At 38.1% G+C, this 21,421-nt stretch overlaps 1 protein-coding gene across 1 annotated transcript; it reads right to left on the reverse strand.

Moving 5' to 3' along the window:
- Nucleotides 1–7,613: 7,613 nt before the first annotated feature.
- Nucleotides 7,614–19,203, reverse strand: LOC133709375 (uncharacterized). The gene is made up of 3 exons (XM_062135097.1): nucleotides 19,065–19,203; nucleotides 11,648–12,824; nucleotides 7,614–10,280 (listed from the first exon to the last, which is right to left on the reverse strand). Exons 2-3 carry the CDS (start codon nucleotides 11,670–11,672, stop codon nucleotides 9,685–9,687), a joined length of 621 nt encoding a protein of 206 aa, XP_061991081.1. The 5' UTR covers nucleotides 11,673–12,824; nucleotides 19,065–19,203; the 3' UTR covers nucleotides 7,614–9,684.
- Nucleotides 19,204–21,421: the final 2,218 nt, after the last annotated feature.

Raw genomic sequence — 21,421 nt, forward strand, 5'->3', positions numbered from 1 at the left:
GCATAGTTTAGTATTTGCGCTCCATTTTAAAGTAGTTAAAACTAAAGTGTAAGTATAAAAAATAGAGTGTTCAAATCACTCCCTTCTTGAATTCATGTCAATAAAGTAGGTTTTTTTTTTTTTTTTTTTCGATGACTGAAAGAAGACAGAAACTACAATACAAATCCTCTACTAACACCCCCTCCCAGCTGATCCAAATGGAACTCTGGGGACACAGAAAGGGGTAAACAAAAGGATTAGAATGTTGGTGAGCCAAATCTGCCAAACGATCCGCGACGAAATTCGCCTCTCTGTAAACATGTCAAAAAATGATAGACTAGAAGGTCGCAGTTAGCATATGAATATCATTTACCAGCATCTGAATTCTCCAAGGCACTTGAGCTCTTCTGTGGAAGCAATCAATCAACAATTTAGAGTCTCCTAAGACAACAACATTGGCATAATGATGTAAATGGGCCGTATGAAGAGCATCTCGCAACGCAGTGGCCTCAGCTGTAAAACTAGATTACAAACAAGCTCACACAAGCATGTTCATCATTAACCTTAAACATACCATTGACATCATAAGTTGAGGCCATTGTTGCAGCTGTAGAAACAAAAGAATAAGTCGAGGTCGAAGTCTTATACTATTCACCAACTGTAGCTTCTGAATGGGCAGAACACAATGCTTGTAGACGGTGGTGATAACAGGGACCCTAACCTCCTTTTTATATAAGTTCAAGTCTCAGGAAATCTCCCATAAAGATTTTCCTTACGGTGCGTTTGGATGAGAAAATTATAAAATCCGTAGGAATTTATAAATGATGGAATCTTTAACTCCATCAATCTAAAATTCCGTTAATTACAATTTCTATTGTTTGGTTGCATCTATTTAGGATTTGAAATGTGTAATAAATTAAGAAAGTTTAAAACAAATAAAAAGATAAAATAGAAAAAAGTCTTGTTTTGAAAATAAAAATTGAATACTGCAAAGGAATTCGTAAATAACACATATTTTGGTGGAAATTGAAGTGAGGAATTTAAATAACGAATTCCTTTATTTTTTTCCACAGAGAAATTTAAAATTACCAATCTGATAATGCCACACGAAGGAATTGACTTTTAAGAATTATGAAATCCTCACTTTCAATTAAATTCCATCATTTTTTCTCTCATCCAAACACACTCTTAAAGAACAAGACTTGTATCTCGGATTCCTAATGCATCACAGTTTAGGACTTTCTTGTAGTCTAATTAATGGATTCCCAATCCAATGATAAATACACTATCACATTAGATATCTAGGTTGATTCTTTTCCAGATCTATGTTGTATTCGATTTAATGCTTTGATGGTTTCCTAGTTGCTCTAGGATAACTTGTGATGAGTCCACTTTTGATCTAACAATCTCCCACTTGGACTATCACTGGCTATCTAGGACAACCAAAACTGAACAACATCAACTCGTTTACAACCAACTGTAGTGTGCACCAGAATAAGGAAAAGTCTCAAAATCCATTCAACATGGTCAAAACACAGTAGCTTATGCAGAGCAAGGAAAAGCATACATTTTAACAAAAATGCAGCACTTCCAGACCACTATCATAAGCTCCTGCATTCTACATATGCTATTAAAACAAAAAATGCAGTATATGAACATCGTGCATTACCAGAAGATCATATACCTGAATGGTCCAACTGAATGTTTCAAAATGAAACTCAAGCATAACTGAAAAACACTGATGGCCTTAATGCTTGTACTTTAAACTGAAAGAACATGTTCACTGAAATTACAAGACCATCTGACATTTAGGTAAATCAAGAACACAAAATAAAGTTGCAGAGAATTTTAATAAAATTGCGGTAACACAACTTGAATGAAATACCTCGAGAATTTTATTGATAATCAAAATTCAATAATACATAAAGTTGTGATGATGAATAGACTGGAATTCACAACTACCAGAAACTTACAAGAACTTAGAAAATACAAAACTCATAAAAATTTGCTCTTACTAAATAGGCTCCCACTGAACTCAAGAACCTAAACTAGGTAAAACACCAATGTTCTCAATATGTTTCTTGAAGGCTGCAACTGACAATGCCTTAGTGAATGGATCTGCAAGCTGAAAGTCTGTGCTTATACTCAATACTGAAATTTCACCATGCTTGACTCTCTCCCTCACACTGTAATACTTGAGGTCAATATGCTTTGAGTTATTTGACCTTTTACTGTTTTTACTGAAGAACACAGCTGCCTCATTGTCACAATAAATTACAAGAGCATCAGAAACTATATGACTTAAAATCCTAGTCTGCATCAAGAAATTTCTAATCCATAGCCCTTCACACATTCCTTCATATACTGCAATAAATTCTGCCTGCATTGTAGATGTTGTCACTAAGGTTTGTTTCATAGTTTTCCAAGCAACAGCCCCTCCTGCAAGCATAAAAACATATCCACAAGTCAATTTCTTGGAATCAGGATAATTTCCTGCAAAATCTGAGTCTGTATATCCTACAAGCTTCAACTGTTCCACTTGTCTATACACAAGCACGTGGTTTCTTGTAACATCCCGTATCTTCACTTACCTGTTTACTAGTCATTTGGACGGTAAACGGCCTTTACTTCCACTTTTACTGTCGTTTAAGTACTTTTAGTGGCCCTAAAAGTTGACTTTTTGTTCGGGTCAAAATTTGAGAAAATGTTCTTCATGGAAGTTGTAGACAACGTTAAACCGAGCGCGTGGATATGTGGTACGTAAAAATCGGAGTCCGTATGCGAAAGTTATAAGCGAAATACTAAAGTTACTGTTCATGTGGTAAGTTTCTATAAATAGCCAAGTTACTGTGGTAAGTTTCCATTTTTGGAAACCTACCGGGCTTTTCTCTCTCCTCTCCCCCGATTCTTTCCCTCTTCGACCCGATTGCTTCTTCCTCCGATTTCTTCCTCCTCCGGCCACCCCACGACGGAATCCGGGCACCGGCAAGCTCGCCTCTTCATCCTTGTCACGCCTATGGTGGTGTTTTGCGGTGGCTCGGCCGGTGGAGCTCGGAATTTTGCCGTGAAGTTCACTGTAGCAGTTTGGGAGTTTTGTCGATTTCCGGCGATTCCGGCCGTCTCCGGCCACCAAACCGGCGTCGAAGGTTCGGTTTTTGACATAGATCATTTCCCCTAAGGTATTTCCTTTCAATTTGCAGTGTAGAGGTTGAATTAACAATTTGCAATTTCTAGGGTTCTTGGAGTTTTCTGGAAAAATTTCACCGGCCAATTTGGAGCCCTTCAAGGTAAAATTGGGACTTGTTGCAGTTGAGAAATTTGTTGGGTTTGTTGTTTTGCAGCTACTGTCAATTTTTTGTGGCCATCGGAGGTGGTGGCCGCCAGCGCGTGGGTCCCACGCGCCGCCACTGTGGGTGGCGCGTGGAGGCGTGTTGGGCTGTGTTTTAATTCCAGTTTTTAGCCCATTAAATCCTATAAATATTGTAGAGCTTGTATATGAAATTTGGTGAATTTTGGAGAAGCTTGGAATTAATTATGAATTTTTGAAGTTTAGGGTTTTGATTATCGAATTATGAAAATCCGACCGTCGGATATCTCTCGGTTCTGCCTTAGAACCTTTAAATTAACGAATTGGTATTAGTGGTATAATTTGGGCTGAATCCGGGGAGAATGGGAGATGTAATTTATGAGGAATTGAGTTTAGGAATCATATTAAATTGTTGAATAATTATTCACAAAATATAATCGTGTACAGGATGTCGTACCGAGCTCTGGCTCGATAAAGGAACTCGTATACGTGACCGTCGGAATAGTACTGTGAGTGGACTTTTGTTTTTAAGAATTGATGCATGCATTTATTTCTTAAAGTAATGCTCTAATTATTTATCATATTACATTTCGAGCATATGATTTATTTTCAGAGATTGATTATTATTTGACGAATTATTTATTTCCGAGGTGATTTCCGGAATTATACTTTTTTATTATATTTCTATTCGTCGATTTGAGACTTTTAAAGGATTTTCGAAATGGGATTTCGATGGAGTTATATTTCTTGTTTATTTATCGACTTTCGGTTTTGGCATTGGGAGTGCCTTGATGATGAACTTGGAATTGGTTTTGTTTCGATTTATGGAGATTATGTTTTATTATTATTTTCTCTCCTATTTATTTTTGAACTTGAGATTATCTTGGCGTGTGGGACACGTCGTTGGAAATTCATTTGCGAGAGTTGGGGAAACTTTATGGATTTATGTGGTTTTCGGATTTTCTTTTGCCATACTATGGGTGACTATTATCATTGCTAGCATTGATTTTCCGCCTTTGTGGCGCGGTGATGGGATCACCGTAGCCCTCCGCCTTTGTGGCGCAGGTTACTGTCTGTGTGACAGTAATTCTGTAGCCCGGTATCCTATCGCTACACTTAGTGGCGTAAGGGTATATTACGGGAGTAATGGGAGTATTTTAGCCTGGGAGGCTATCACCCGAGCCTGGGAGGCTCACTCGTATGGCTATCGTCTTCCCCTACTCATTATACTATTTTCGACTAGCGGGGCTAGTCCGATTTATTTTAGCCAGCGGGGCTGGATTTATTTCCTTGAGTATCTGAGTTTCAACCTTTTCTTTTATTCGTTTGTGACTAGCGGGGCTAGTCGGCTTGCATGAGCAGAACTCCTCTTATTTTATTTTTGTTAATCATTGCATGCATCGAGAATTTTTAAAGAAATAAATGTGGGAAAGTATAAAATCCATTTGGTTTAAATTTGTTTATTTTTTTCCACTCACGCTAACGTTTTTATGTACTTTCCCCTGGGCCCTTCGGTTTCAAATGCCCAGTGTGCAGGTGAAATTAGTTGAGGTCGGGCGTACATGGAGTCGAGGCATAGTCAACAGCATGGCTTCCGCGTTTGCCTTTGAATTAGGTTTTCCTCATTTACCTTTCTATTAGAATTGCTCTGATTACCTGAGGAATTAAGGTTATTAAGTTGAGATTTGTGTGTTGTGAATTTGGTTGATGTTGATTTGGGGAGCAGGGTGGCTCCAGGAGTATAAGGATGGGTGATTTAGAAGTGTAAATATGCTTTCTACAGGTTTTGGGTAGTCCATTTTAGGGGAAGTTCCGCCAAATTTTTGGCAGAACTTCTTCTAAGATGGGCCCCGCAGGGCCACCTCAGATTTCGGGGTGAAATCTGGGGCGGGTCCTGTCATTTCTAGTCCTCTGCAAGTACCTGAGTACTTTCTTTCCAGCTACCCAGTGTCCATGACCTGGATTTGACTGAAATCTGGAGAGAATGCCAACTGCAAAAGATAAATCAGGTCTAGTGCAGACCTGAGCATACATTATGCTTCCAACAAGCCTTGCATAAGGCTTGGACTCCATATCCACCTTTTCTACTTCATTCTTTGGACTTTGTTTCTTAGTGAGCTCATCTCCTTTAGACATTGGAACCTTCCCTGATGCACAAGTCTCCATGCCAAATCTTTTCAGAATTTTAGCAATATAGTTTTGCTGGGATAATCCTAGCAAGCCTTGTGCCCTATCTCTTATAATTTCTATTCCTAGTACATATGATGCCTCACCTAAATCCTTCATGTCAAAATTCTTTGACAGAAAGGTTTTGGTTTCTTTAAGTAGCTTTAAATTGCTACTGGCCAACAAAATGTCATCAACATAAAGTACCAGAAATATAATTTGGTTTCCAGATGTTTTGAGATAAACACACTCATCCACTAAATTCTCAGTGAATCCAAAAGAAGAAATTACAGAGTCAAACTTTTTATACCACTGTCTAGAGGCCTGTTTTAAACCATAAATGGATTTTCTTAACTTGCAGACTAAATCTTCTGTTCCTGGTTCTATAAACCCTTCAGGCTGCTTCATGTAAATAACTTCATCGAGTTCTCCATTCAAGAATGCTGTCTTGACATCCATCTGGTGTAGCTCCATGTCAAACTGAGCTACAAGTGCCATAATGATCCTAAATGAGTCTTTGGTTGAAATTGGTGAAAAGGTTTCAGTAAAATCAATACCCTCCTTCTGTATGAAACCCTTGGCAACTAACCTAGCTTTATGTCTCTCAATATTCCCATTTGCATCTCTCTTGGTTTTAAACACCCATTTGCAGCGCGCCTATAGCCTTTTGTTTGGGGTCAGGTTTCACTAAATCCCAAACTGCATTGTGGTTCATGGACTCAATTTCAGCTTCCATAGCTTGTTTCCACTCATTTGATTGACTGCTTTCATTAGCTTGATTGAAAGTAACTGGATCATTGTCATCTGCAAGATCAATTTCAACTTCTTGTTCTTTCAAATAAACAATGTAGTCAGAATCTCCCCCCCCCCCCCCCCCCCCATAAGTTGGTTTCCTTGCTCTATGAGACCTTCTTAATTGGGGATTTGGATTCTGTTGTGGTTTTGCAGGCTGATCTTGAGGTTCTACAGGCTGTGGTTGATCAGGTAAGGGTTCAGGGTTAGCTCGATCATCTGCAAAATGCATTTCTTGATCAACAAGGTGATCTTGTGCGTTTTGAGTTTCTGGAACACTAATGGATGCTTGTGTATCATGAACTACAGGCAATATACTTTCAGTATGCTCATTTTCAACAATTTCTTCAAATTCGGAAGATAAATCTTCAGGACTTGTATTGTGAATTTTCTCATCTAAGAATTTTACTTGATGTGTTTCAAAAATTATTGGTGAGTGTTGAGCTGCATAAACTTTATAGCCTTTAGATTTTTCAGGATAACCTATAAAATAGCAACTTACAGTTTTAGGATCAAGCTTGTTAATGTTTGGATTGTAAATTCTAGCTTATGCAGGGCATCCCCACACATGACAATGGTGGAAGCTAGGCTTTCTGCCACACCATAACTCAAAAACAGTTTTCTCTATAGCTTTACTCAAAAACAGTCCTTAAAGCCTCATCCCATAAAAATCTAGGTAGGCCTGTTGTGCACATCATGCTCCTGACCATATTCAAAAGTGTCCTATTCTTTTTCTCAGCCACACCATTTTGCTGAGGATTATATGGTGTGGTATATTGAGCCTTAATGCCTTGTTCTTGCAGAAATAAGGCAAAAGGACCCTTTTGTTGTCCACTCTCTGTGTATTTTCCATAAAATTCACCACCTCTATCTAACCTAACAGTTTTGATTTTCTTTTCTAGTTGTTTTTCTACTTCAGCCTTAAATATCTGAAAAGCTTTAAGTGCTTGAGATTTTTCTGAAAGTAGATAAACATAACAATATCTAGAAAAGTCATCGATGAAGGTTATGAAATACACATTGCCACAGATTGTTTGAGTTCTAAATGGACCACAAATGTCAGTATGTATGAGCTCTAAAAGTGCTTGGCTTCTATATGCAGTGTTTTTTCTTAAGTTAGTTATTTTTCCCTTAAAACATTCAACACAATCTTGTAAATCAGAAAAGTCAAGTTCATTCAAGATATTGTTTTTAACCAAAATTTTCAATCTCTCTTTTGATATATGGCCAAGTCTTCTATGCCACAAATATGCAGACTTTTCATTGCATTTAGTTCTTTTAACACCAGTTAAAGTGTTACTCGATGTGTTATTATTTTCAACAAGAGAAATTTCTTGTTGACTGTGTGAACAATTTAACTGTAGGTAATCATTCAATATAACACTAGAACCAATTTGAACTGAATCTTTAGAAATAATAATTCAATTATTGTCAATAAGAAGTCTACATCCAGATTTAACCAAAAGAGAAACTGAAATTAAATTCCTTCTCATGGAAGGTACATAATAAACATTATCCAAAACTAACAACTTTCCTAAACCAAGATCTAATTTTAAGGTTTCAATAGGTTTGACTGCCACTCTCATGCGATTGCCTACACACAGGTTCACTTCCTTATGAATCCCTGTAGAGAATTAGTAATATGTAAGGGGCTTCCTGAATCAATCCACCAAGTTTTTGGTTCAACATTAACTAAATTAATTTCTAAAGAAAACAGTGAGTTAGAAAAATTACCCTTTTTGATCAACCAATTCTTAAAGCCTGTGCAGTCTTTCTTCATGTGCCCTACTTTCTTATAGAAATAGCACTTGAACCTAAATGGTTTGTTGGCTTTAGCTGCTCCCGAGGTAGATCCTTTGTAGATGGTTTTGTGATGTGCTCATATTTTCCTATATTTCTTTGCCTCTTAATCTTAGTATTTATGCTTAGTCCTCCTTATTTCGAGTCATTTATGTTGTTATAGTGTTTTTGTAGGTTTGTCTCATAAAGAGAAGAAAAGAAGTTAAAATGAGCTAACTAGGATTGAAAGACGCCCAGGTCCCAGAATCTGCCTGTGCAGAACATCCAACTTCCTCGAATTACTGGGAGTTACCCAGATCGAATCAGACAATGAACCTTATATGCATGGAAAGCTACGGATGTCAACTTTCTGTAGAATTTTACGGATCTCGATTTCGATATTTCTGGAGAAAGTTATGATTATTTGAGTGAAGATAGGTCGGACAGGAAATCTGCTCGGGAATTTACAACCATTCGTGGAGAACTCAAGTTCCGTGGCACAAGATCATCAATCCTAATGTTTTAAGGAAGTTAATTCAGATGAGGATTCAATGATTAACTTATTCCTACTTCTACAAGAGATATTTCAAGGTTTTCCCATTCCAAATGAAGAAAGGAATCTAAATCCAAGTTTTACAAGGAAACATGAAGCCAAAGATGAGCAGAAATCTTCCCTATATAAGGGAGCACGAATTTACATGAGAGAGGAGTCTCGGGAGCACAATGTAGACGCCTACGGAGCAGAGACGACTCATCCATCTTTCCCCATCTTTTCCCTTCCATTCTTTTTATGTTTTTCCTATGTTTTACTTAGTTATCTTTTGTTAAAACCTTTTCTAGGGTTAGGATAATGCCCTATCATGATTGTTTATGTACTTTGATGTTTTATTGATGGATTTATAGTTTCTTTATGATGAATGCTTAATCACTATTTGAATTGATGCTTTATGTTTAAGTTCTTTGATTGATCACCTTAGGGCTTTGCATATAGTAATTGGAAGACAAATTTGAAGCAGAGATGCAATATAATTTGATTAGCTTCTTGTGATTAAGTGTGGTAAATTACATTATTACTTGAGAAAGACTAATGGTTTGCTTGATTCCCTTGTTTTCTAAAGCGTAATGAGTCTTGCATGTTAAATTTATACCTGAGAAGGATAAACTGCATAGTTAGGATATACGATCTTTACCCGAGAGGGAGAGCATCATGCACTTAAGGAAAACTATGGTCTAGAGTACCTGAGAAGGACTTAGATACGGGAATTATCATCAAAAGAAATAAAAGAATCTGTTAATTGCATCGAAACATAAATAGGATTGTTAGTGGTTGATTTCGAAACCCTAGGTTTTATCATTATTTGTTTATTTGTTTGTTTCTTTAATTCTCAAATTATTTGTTTAGTCGAAAACCTTAAAACCATATCTTCTTTAGTTTGATTGTTTATGTGTTTTTGTGTTTTGGATTAATTAGGTTAGGATTTAAATTGATTATCAATCCTCAGTTGGAACGACCTCGTACTTGCACACTATACTAACGATTATTCGTGCGCTTGCGAGTTTTAATTAAAATTTCACAACATTTTGGTAGGCTTAAGCTTAGACTGGTTCTGGTATTTCTTCTTAGGCTTTTCAACAAGGTTCACTGAGGTACATGGCTCTTTCTATTTTCTCATCCTGTCTTCCTCATCTACACATATGACAATCAGCTCCTTAAGACTCCATTTTTTCTTTTGAGCATTGTAGCTAGTCCTGAGTTGGCTAAAACTATTTGGCAAGGAATGCAGTGCAGCATGCACTACATGATCATCAGTGACCCCCATGTTTAGGTCCCTAAGCTGAGCATTAATCTCAATTAGCTTCATGATATGCTCTCTCACTTTCCCTGTACCAGTGTACTTAAGCTCGTTAAATTCCTTTGCCAATCTAGCAGCCTCACCCTTATCACTTTCTCTGTACATGTCATGGATGGCATACAGGTAATCCATGGCTAAATCAGGTTCTTCTATGCTACCTCTAACTGTGTCTGACATAGTAGTCCTAATCACATTCTTTGCCATCTTATTAGCCTTATGCCACTCCTTAAAAAATTTCCTCTCTTCATCTGAACTGTCACTAGTAAGCTTCTCCGGTTCATCCTCAGTTAGGCAAAGGTCCATGTTCTGGTTCATGGCTAGATAAAAATCTACTTGGTTTCTCCACTTCTTGTAGTTATAGCCAATTAGGAGCTGAATGGTGTTCAAGGTCACAGTAGGGATTCCTAAAGAGCAAAACAAAATAAAGTTTTGTGAGTTTTCCATCTGTGAAGTTCTTAAAATTTTAAGTTTTATGTTTTCTGTAACTTCAAGCAATATCAAAACCAAAACAATGCAAACAGAAAACAAAACACAAGAAATGTCACATATCAATAGCCCTTTAACCAAAATTAATAGCATATATGCATCACTTTTAAGCAGAAGACATGATATTCTGAAGGTTCCAAATCAATATGCCACATTTATTCAGTTCAAGTTATCCAAAGAACACAAATCACATCTTTAGACAGAAATTTGAATTCTAAGTATCCATATTTGAAAAGAACATATATGCATATTGCTATCTGCATTCTAAAATCATACTGTACTACTTCTTTGGAAGCAAAATTATATGCATAATTTTAAAATACAAGATACAATTTTCTGGTTTGTTAACTTAAGGTTTTCTGCAAGATTTAATGAAGAATGCTTTGTGCAATATGTTCATTCAAACTTACAGAAAACACAAACCAAATTGAGCTTGAAAAACTTGATTTTCTATCCGGATTAATAATCCTTATAAGAACTAAGCTCTTTGTACCTGTCAAAATTTTAACAATGCCTAAAATTTTGGGAGTTTTCTGCATGCATTGTTATATCACGATTCACAGATACAATACTCAAGAATTCACATTAAACATGCATATCAAATCACAAACATAACAACACAGATATGCAAGCACAATGTTGATTTCACAAGAACACAAAAACATCCAAGAAATTTAAATTTCATCCGGTCACCATCTACTCTAGCTTATGCGCACGCCGGGAATGCTTCTAGGGTTCTTGTGCTCATCAATTAACAAAACAAAATTGAATCGAAACTGAATTTTTCTGTAAAAACCAACCTTTGCAAATTTCTTAATTTTGCTGCAAAAACATTCGCGGAAGCATGAATTCAAAAAACCAGAGTGCAGCAAAAAACATCATTCTTGGCATCTTGATTCGACAGCATAAGGGTTTTGAATTCCCAGAAGGATGAATCATCCTTTGTGCTTCCGATTCCAAAACCTAGAAAACCGACTCAATCCAGATGACCGTTGTAAAATAACGGTCATCTTCTTTAGTTTCTGAAGGAATAGGTTTTCGGGCCGGGTATGGGCTTGGATCAGCACATGCTGCGACTTGGGCCTTGAAGGTTTTTTTTCTGAAGAGGCAAACGAGGCCTGTTTCTTTGCAAAGCAAATTTTTTTTTTGGTTTGAAAACTTAAAACGATTTTCATCGAAAAATAATTGAAGAACAATTTTCGTGAGCCTAAGCTTTGATACCAATTGTAAAACTAGATTACAAACAAGCTCACACAAGCATGTTCATCATTAACCTTAAACATACCATTGACATCATAAGTTGAGGCCATTGTTGCAGCTGTAGAAACAAAAGAATAAATCGAGGTCGAAGTCTTATGCTATTCACCAACTGTAGCTTATGAATGGGCAGAACACAATGCTTGTAGACGGTGGTGATAACAGGGACCCTAACCTCCTTTTTATATAAGTTCAAGTCTCAGGAAATCTCCCATAAAGATTTTCCTTAAAGAACAAGACTTGTATCTCAGATTCCTAATGCATCACAGTTTAGGACTTTCTTGTAGTCCAATTAATGGATTCCTAATCCAATGATAAATACACTATCACATTAGATATCTAGGTTGATTCTTTTCCAGATCCATGTTGTATTCGATTTAATGCTTTGATGGTTTCCTAGTTGCTCTAGGATAACTTGTGATGAGTCCACTTTTGATCTAATATCAGCTACTAGAACATCTGCTGCAAACAGAGGATTTCCGTCCTACTTTCTAAAAACAAAACCTGTGGTGGCAATACCATTCTGAACGGACCCATCAAAGTTCAACTTAACCTGGTGTGAATTTGGGGGTTGTCATTTAATGTGAAAGTATTTAGAGACCTTAGGAATAATGGAAGTTGGATTAGCTTTCAGATAATTCAACTGCAATATGAAAACTTGAAAGACGCAACGAGTTGGAGATGTAGAGAGGTTTTGGAAAATGAGCTTATTCCTACAATGCCATATGACCAGGCAGTGGTAAGAATAGATGCAAGATTATCCTGCGAAGGCCTAGTGGAACTAACATGCATGCTGTAGCCAATCAAGAAAAGGTCTATCCCAGAAAAGAGGATGAAGTAAGGAAGTATGGTTCCCAACTTGTTTAGCAAAAGTACAAGTGAGAAAGAGATGATCAATGGATTCAACATGCTGAGAACAAAAGGGACACATGGGAGAAATATTAGGATTGTACTGTGAGAGCTTATCCCGAGTCTTAAGACCAATTCTGATTAAGGACCAAGCAAAGATCTTAACTTTTAGAGGAATATGAAGATGCCAAATCTTATTTAACAAGGTAGTATTAGAATAGGTAGGTAAATGTTGAATTTGGAGCCACGAAGCACTCTTAATTGTGAAAACTCCTGAGGGTGAAGGACCCCAAACAAACCGGTCTGGTTGAGGGGAGATAGGTAAAAGGAACAGCTACAATCAATTGAACAATGTCCTGAGGAAGAATATGAGATAAAGCCACTGTTAGAACCAATCAGTATATGCATGTACAAACACTATATAATACGAATATAAACAAATATATAACAACAAATAAACGAAATTGAAATCAACTAGTTTCGAACAAAAATTAAATTCACTAGCTTGATCAGATAGAGGCCTACAATGCAGTGACTAAGACAGAAATTTGCCCCCACTTGTGCTGTAGTTTGGGTCGTCCATATATAGAAGCCAAAGCGAATAGTTGCGTCGGCAGTATAAAATCAGATTTAGTCAAGAGAGCCCAAGAGCCCCAAGGCCCATCTTTGACTTTTATATATATGCTATTCCTATGGGAAACCCAATAGAAAAAGCCCACCAAAGCCCATATCAAGACTTGTCATCCATTTAATTAATTGCAATGATATGGCCTTATTAAGGTTATCACCCTTAAACCTTTCTTCCATGTGGGACTAATTCCCACAAGTTCCAACAACCACCGTATCCCAAGTCATATTGTGAATAAAATGATCCACAATTAGTGTCCAGTCTAACTATTGTCGGTCTTGCTCAGGAATGACAGAGAATAAAGGGAATGGTAGTACCCAATTAAAAGTACAAAAAAGAATAGATTGACCATCACCTTCAATCCAGTGAATACCTTGAGATAAAAGTGATCTAATGTCTAAAATACATTTCCAAGCAAGAGAATTAGAGCTTTTCTTTTTAACAGTAAAGAAATGGTTATGCCGAAGATATTTCTTAGTGACAAGTTGAACCCACCAATTATCTGGTTGTGTTAAAATTTTCCACCCAAGTTTAGCTAAAGCAGCATGATTAAAGTGACTAGGTTGACGGATACCCAAACCACCTTTAGATTTAGGAAGACAAAGTTGAGTCCAATTCACATGAGGCTGAGACTAACCCCAGAAGAAAGATATGAATTCCTTATTTAATCTGTCAATGAGATGTTTAGGACACTTAAAATAGGATAAAATATGATTTGGCATATCTGAAAGATTATCCTTAAGCAAGGTTAATCTGCCAGCTCGAGAAAGAGTGTGGGACTTCCATCTTGCAAGTTTCTTCTGAATTTTGGCAATAAGATCATTGAAATTAAGTGGATCTTTCCAATAGATGATGTTTTGCATGCCCAAATATTGACCGATAGTAGATTTATGTTGAATACCAAGGCAGCTAGCAATGTCCCACTTAACAGATGCAGAAATATTAGTTGAAAAATAGATAGTAGACTTATGATAATTAACTTGTTGACCTGAAGCTTCATAAAATAAGGTTAAAGTGTGTAAAATATGCTTGGCCGCTGAATGGGAAGCTTTAGCAAAAATAAGACAATCATTAGCAAACATTAAGCTTGAAATCTTAAAACCATGAGCAGAAGTTAAGAGACCGACTTGTGATTTAGATTGAGATGCAAGAAGATTTAACTTTCTGATAAAAGGCTCCATAGTAAGAATAAACAAATAAGGAGAAAGAGGACCACCTTGTCTGATGCCCCGGTTGGGGCGAAACGAACCATATGGCGTACCATTAAGGAGTATAGAAAAAGACACCATGCATAAGCATGACTTGACAAGAGTAATCCAATCCTTATGAAAACCAAAAGCTTGCAAACAAGCTACTAAATAATCCCAGTTAAGTAAATCATAGGCTCTCTCAAGATCAATTTTAATACCCATATTGCCAGCTCTACCTCTTTTCTTATTAAAAGAAGAGAATAATTCATGAGCTATCAAAATATTGTCGTGAATAGATTTCCCAGGGGTAAAAGCTCCTTGATTTGGAGAAATAAATTTAACAAGCAAAGGACGAAGACGTTTAATCATAATCGTAGTAATAACCTTATAGGCTACATTATACAAACTAATAGGTCGATAGTGATTATCGGTTTCCGGATTATTTGTTTTAGGAATAAGGACAATATTTGTGCGATTAATAAGAGAAATATCTAATTCATGATGAAAAAAGTCTGAAACTAAATTGAAAAGTGGGTCTCGAACTTGATGCCAATAAGTGTGATAAAAAATAGCCGGAAGACCATCAGGGCCAGGAGCTTTGAGAGGACCAATACTATGGATAGCCTGGTATAACATCATCTAAAGTAACAGGAGCTAATAGGGTTCGATTATCCTCATCAGAAATACAAGGGTGAACCAAAGGAAGAAAAGAAGCTAAGGCATCAGTAGAAGGAGTTGAAGTCATAGTGAACCGATGTTTGAAAGATTTTAGAAGGATGGAGGCAAAAAGGTCAGGATCATTTGTCCAATTATCTACATCATCTTTAATGCGTAAGATTTTATTTTTCTTCTTCCTTACGGTAGCCTGCATTTGAAAGAATTTGGTGTTTTTATCTCCTAATTGCAGCCACTTTGATTTGGCTCTCTGGGCCCAAAATAATTCCTCTTCCTGATGAAGTTTGTCCAATCGAGTAATCAAAAGAAATCCCTAAGTAGCAAGAGAAGGATCAGACAGGGAATTATGGTCCTGTAAGGATTGAATTTGGGAATGTGAAGCCCTCATGCGATGGAACAAATTACCAAAAACCGAAATATTCCAATTGCGAGCTAAGGACTAGAAGGCATTAACTTTAGTAAGAAAGTTCTTAGCAGCATTACCAGAAGGAGGTGCTAACCATGTAGTATTAACTATATTGACAAAATCATTATGTTGAAGCCACATAGATTCAAGGCGAAAAGCAGATCGTTTACAATGAACAGATGGCTTAAACTCGAGAAAGATGGGTGCATGATCAGAACCAGTTATAGCTAGGGAGATTATTCAAGCTCATAAATGGGAAGACATTCATCGCATCAGTATTAGCTAACACACGGTCCAGACGTTCACAAATACGGTTATCATGTTGTTTATTGGACCATGTAAAATTAAGCATTACCAGTGAAAGGGAGTGAAATAAGACCATGCCAGCTTGATTTAAGAAGTCTCAAAATTGTATCATGTATCTATTAGTCATACGAACACCTCCTAACTTCTCGGATAAATCTAGAATACAATTAAAGTCACCCATCATAATCCAGGGACCAGTAAAGGTTGAACTCAAAGCAACAATTCAGTCCATAATTCCAGTTGTTTAGCTTTATTTGGATACATGTAGACAAAAGTCATAAAAGATTGGGAACCAGAAGCCATGTGCATAAGCTGACAGTGAATATAACGAGGATGTATTGTAGATACCTCTCACTAGCAAGACTAATTTGCTATCTCACCAAGCATAAAGTAAAACCTTCTTAGGGGCCCACAAGTCATGGTGGGGCCCAACCACGACATACATGCCGTAGCCCGACATACAACCTACCCCGTGGTAGTCGGAAGAGGCCAAGACCTCGCCGGGAAGCAACCTTCCCGGCCTTGCCAAGTTACCTCCACAAACATGCTTTCTAAGACTAGAATAGTTGTTTTGCATCCCACATTGAAGAAAATGTAAAGGAGAGGGGTTCCCTAACCTATAAAAGGGACTCCTCCTCCCACTTAAATTCCATTCCATTACATACTTTGTAATCCCTTTGGGCCGCAAGGCCCAAACCCATATAGTGCAACACTTCAAGTGGACGTAGTTTCCCACTAAGGCGGGAAGACGAACCACTATACATCTTCTCCTCTCTCTCTCTCTAAAGAAAACTAGAGACCCCTCGGATCTTTAACGTTAACATGTACAGATAAAATACTAATATTATAAAGGGCTAAATACTAGTTACTACCCTGTAATTTAGGTCCGAAATCAATTCAGTCCCTGAACTTTCAATTTCATCAAAAACACCCCTGCGTTATCAAATTTCGTCTAATAGGTCATTACGTCAATCATCCGTTAGTTGGAGTTGTTAACTTGCTGACGAGGCATGCCACGTCAGATCATGTGGGCCCCACCTGTCATGCAAAATTCCCAAATTGCCCCTACCTCTATTCTAACTCACAAACCCAATATATACCTCCCATTACACGATGTTATCCCGTAGCACATTCCTACATTGAGAAAAATTGAAACCAATTCCTCTTGCTTTGAAGTTTGAACGAGGGCGAGACCCAAACGATCGAGAGTTTCTGATTGAAGGCGTAAAGAAACGAATGCGTGTCGGTTGATTTGAAGAAGATTTTGACGTGGCCAGTCACGAGATCGACGTTTGGATACCCAGAAAAACGAATGGCGGAGATGAAATCCCTCATTACGGTGAGTCTGGTGTTTGGGTTTTGGATTACAATTTCAAATCTTCCAAGTTGGTTTAAAGAGTTTCAGGTTTAGGGTTTCGAAATTTCGAAATTGGGTTTAGGGTTTGAGCCTCGGGTTTCAAATCCGAGTGAGTTGGGATTAAAGGGATTCAATTAAAGCTGGTTGTTCGAAGATGGTGAGGAAGTGGGCTACAGAGGATTGGGTGTCTGGGTAGTTAGGTATTCACTGCAATTGCAGATTGGAGGCTATTGGATGACTGGGCCTGTACATGTTTCGGCGGAGAACGGATAAGCTCGGCGGTGGGAGCAAAGAAGATGTTCGGAGGCTAGATGGTGTGATCGCTGGGCTACACTTCAAGGGTTCTGTCTGTTCCGTGCGTGATGGTGTGGTCATGGAGGAGAGGTGTCTGCCTCTGCTTCGAAGAAGGGATCCTTGGTGCCCAGAGCAAATTTATGGGTTGATGGAGGTTTTGGGGGACACGGCAAAGAAGGAGTGGGGTGTTGATGGGTATGGATCAATGAAAGGTTGATTCGGCTTCGGTCGCCGAGGAATGATGATGATGAGGAGGGAGGTGGCCTAGGGGGTCGAGTGAGAATGATGTGGAGGTGGAGAGGAGGTTGGACCATGATTTGATCCGGTTCGAGATGATATACCCGAACTATAGTGGGATTGAGTATAATAATGTTCTGGAGAATAGAGTGGATGATCAGGATACCCATATTGCTCAGTTGGAGGAAGAGAATTTGAATTTGAAGGAGAGGTTGTTCTTGATGGAGAGGGAGTTGGGGGACTTGAGGAGGAGGATGTTGAGACCAAGAATGAGAGTGAGTTGACGCAGGGTCAAATGAATGCATAGAGGGATGAAGAAATGGGAATTGCCAGCACAGAGAAGAGCATTGGCGTCGGTGACTAATCTGGCCCGCGTTAATGTCATGCAAACTGTTCCTAATATTCTTCTGCAATTCTATGAATTATCTTTTGTTCGAGCATCAGAGTATGGTACAAACATTGCTGCATATTTATAATATATAAAATTAATTTTGGTAGTGTTTTCTTCTGCTAGAATTATAATTGTGCTTGCAGTTCTCTAAAGACTACTTTTCTCCCCTATAAGGTCTGGGGAAGACTGGTGGTTCTTATGCAATTGTAAATATTCAACTCTGTAATTTTATTAATATAAGTAGCTTTGTTTGATGCTAAGCCATATTATAATCAAGTACATTTCAAATATGGAGTTTGATTTTTTTTTCAAGTGTGCAAGTTTTTTAGTGAAAAAATTTAAAAAAATTGAAATGGAAGTTGTAATAGGGTTTCTGGGTTAGAATAGAGCCGGGGGTAATTTTGAAATTTTGCCTGATAGATGGGGTCCACATGATCTGACGTGGCATGCCTCGTCAGCAAGTTAACAGCTCCAACTAACGGATGATTGACGGAATGACCTATTAGACGAAATTTGATAACGCAGGGGTGTTTTTGATGAAATTGAAAGTTCAGGGACTGAATTGATTTCGGACTTAAACTACAGAGTAGTAACTAGTATTTAGCCCTATTATAAACATAAGGATTCTACAAAAGGAGTAGACCACCAGAATGCCCAAGAGGAGGAACACATACATAATTACAAAAAGAAAGTTTGGTGGCTAAAGATGCAGATGCATCTTCATATAACATAGTATCTAGCAAGCATAATACATCAAAAGAAAGTAAAGACCTTAAGAACAAAGCTTGAGACAAAAACCCAAGTCCTGAACAACCACGACAGTTCCAACTGTCTCATTCTGGGACATTAGAGGAAGAAGGTTCTGCATCCAAAAGCTCTAAGTCGTCTCTACCTCTTTTTCTGGGACTATGGTAAGGAAAAGTATAATTCTCCCGTTCAGGAGCAGATACCTCATGAATAGAACCGATATAAACATTATTGATATTGTCCATAAGAGATACCCAATCAGGGTATGGTGCATAGAAAAGATTATAAATGGACTCAATAGTGTCCGAAGTAATAACAGAGTCATCTGAATGTATAACAGAAACATAAGAGGAGTCAGAACTGACCTCCACAACATCAACATCTTCCTCAAGTTCTTCATTCTCTAAATCATGGTCGAGATCCTCATCCGCCGCCAAATCATCATCAGGAACAGCAGCTGAAATAACGGGTGAGGAAGTAGCATCCACCGGAACCGGGTCAGGAATGGGAACTATAAGAGGATGCAAGTCAGGATTAGATTCTGGGACATGTATAGGGAGAGAAGAGGAAATAGGAGTATCTTCTGGATTAACAGTCTCATCTAGATTCCTTGCAGCATCCACAAAAGAGACATCGGCACGACGAAAAGAAGAACAAGAAACCGCTTGAGCACGCATAGAGAAGGACCGGAATTTAGTCGTATGAGTCCTCTGTGAAGTCTGAGCAAAATGAAGAGGGGAACCATTTCTAGCAGGGGCATGTACAAAGCCCTGAGAAGGGCCTCGGATAGAAGGAAAGATAAATAAAGTCTCATCAGGTAAGTCGTCAGGAATTCGAGCGGAAGTTTGCTGCTGGTTAGGAATACTCTTGGGTTCATTTTGATGGAGAGGGAGCATAAGGAAATTCTGACGGGGAGCACGAGAAGGGCAAGAACCTAAAGGGTGATCAAACCTCCCACAAAAGAAGCATGCCTCAAATAAAGTCTCATAATTGAGGTAGATTAGTTTCAAATCATTAGAAAAAGGGTCTGCGTGCAACCTAAGACCTCTAGGCTGGGTTTTAGTAAGATCTAATTCAACATAAGCTCTAGCAAAGAGAGAAGTATTCAGGTTGAGAGAGGCCATGTCAATCATATGATAGCGACCTATAGCATTAGCTAGTTTGATAACTTTTTCACAGGTCCAACAATGAGGAGGTAACAGGGGAAAGCGAACCCAGACAGAGATGGTAGAAAGCATGGATCTATAAGGACAGAAAGAAGGGGACCAACGGTTGAGTTCAAGAATTTGACCCTGAACAACCACGATTTATTATTTAAAAAGAAGATAAGATCTTCTTCACAGTCAAAGTTTACCCGAATCCAGTCAAGGCCATATAGGAATTGATTTGAAATCCTCCACGAAGGTCAGTCCAAGTTGCCGCACAACGAGCCTTAATGCTCTTAACAGGAACCGGTTGCCCAAAAATTTGGCTAACAAGACATCTCTTGCCTGGGTTAGAAGATTGATCAACAGAGGGATCATCAAGGAGGTCAACAATAGGCGGAGGAGCGTTGAATGGGATAGAATAGGGTCCACGATGAACCTTAAAAGGGTACTCATGAGGGGTTGAAATTCAGGTTGTGGCTCAGTTTCTGGACTGGAGTGAGTCTGGGCATGACTAGAACCTTCACCGAAAGAGACAGGGATAGGTCGAGATGGAGGAGAATCAGAGTGGTCATGAGAGGATACAGAGTTAGAAGAAATCATTGTGCCGTAGGGATAAACCAGGAACAGAATGGAAAGGGATAAACAAAGAAGGATCAAAAGACGGGTATTTAAAAAGGTGAAATCATAGTAAGATCGTAGAACCATATACAACATCCCAGAAAAGAAGACGGAATCATGATGAGTAGCCAAATTGAGAGAAAGAAGAGGATGGGCACACCTGGCAGCCATGGATCGGGTCGAGAAATCGAAGCAGCGATTAGAACGATCAAGATGCAATCTGCGTGCAAAACAGATGATTAATGCAAGATCTGAAGAGATTATGGTAGAAACAACCCAGATAAGTTGATCGCTAGCACGTAAGCGCAGGAAACAGTGAAAAATCGGCCAAAAGAATTGAAGAAAAGAAATGAGAAAAGGAGCAGAAGGCAAGAACCCAAAATCTGCCCAAGACTGAAAGAGCGGGTAATAACCAGTGGATTATAGCGAACATAAGACACCTACCAGAGAAGATGAGATAGAAAGTCAAAAGAAATTATTTGATTACCCAGGCAATCCAGAAGATTTGGTATGGGATTGGGGCGGGAGAATAGAGTTCTTGGACCATGGTAGAGAAAGGTAGAAAGTTCTACATTCTTAGTTGAAGTGTTTATGTCAATAAAGTAGGTTTTCGATAATCTACAAGGAATATTTGATGAATCGTGAATAAATTTGATTTTGATATAAATTTTTTGTCACCAAAATAAAGTGGTTTTGAACATGTTTCAATTCTATGATTCACTGATACCCTGATAATGAGTTGTAGTATGTTGAATATTTATCGTAAAAAATCAACATAGTGAAAATCATGGATTTAAATTTTACTGGCATATGGGGGATGAGAGATTGAGAGGTATGGGGAAAACAAAATCTATAACCCACTGTTTATACCTATTTTTAGTAAATCAGCCTATAAATCCTTGGCCGATAGATGAGCAAAATATGGTGCTTTTAATATCGGTATCTTAATAAGTTTA

This window comes from Rosa rugosa, chromosome 5, assembly GCF_958449725.1.
Source record: "Rosa rugosa chromosome 5, drRosRugo1.1, whole genome shotgun sequence".
NCBI lineage: Eukaryota > Viridiplantae > Streptophyta > Magnoliopsida > Rosales > Rosaceae > Rosa > Rosa rugosa.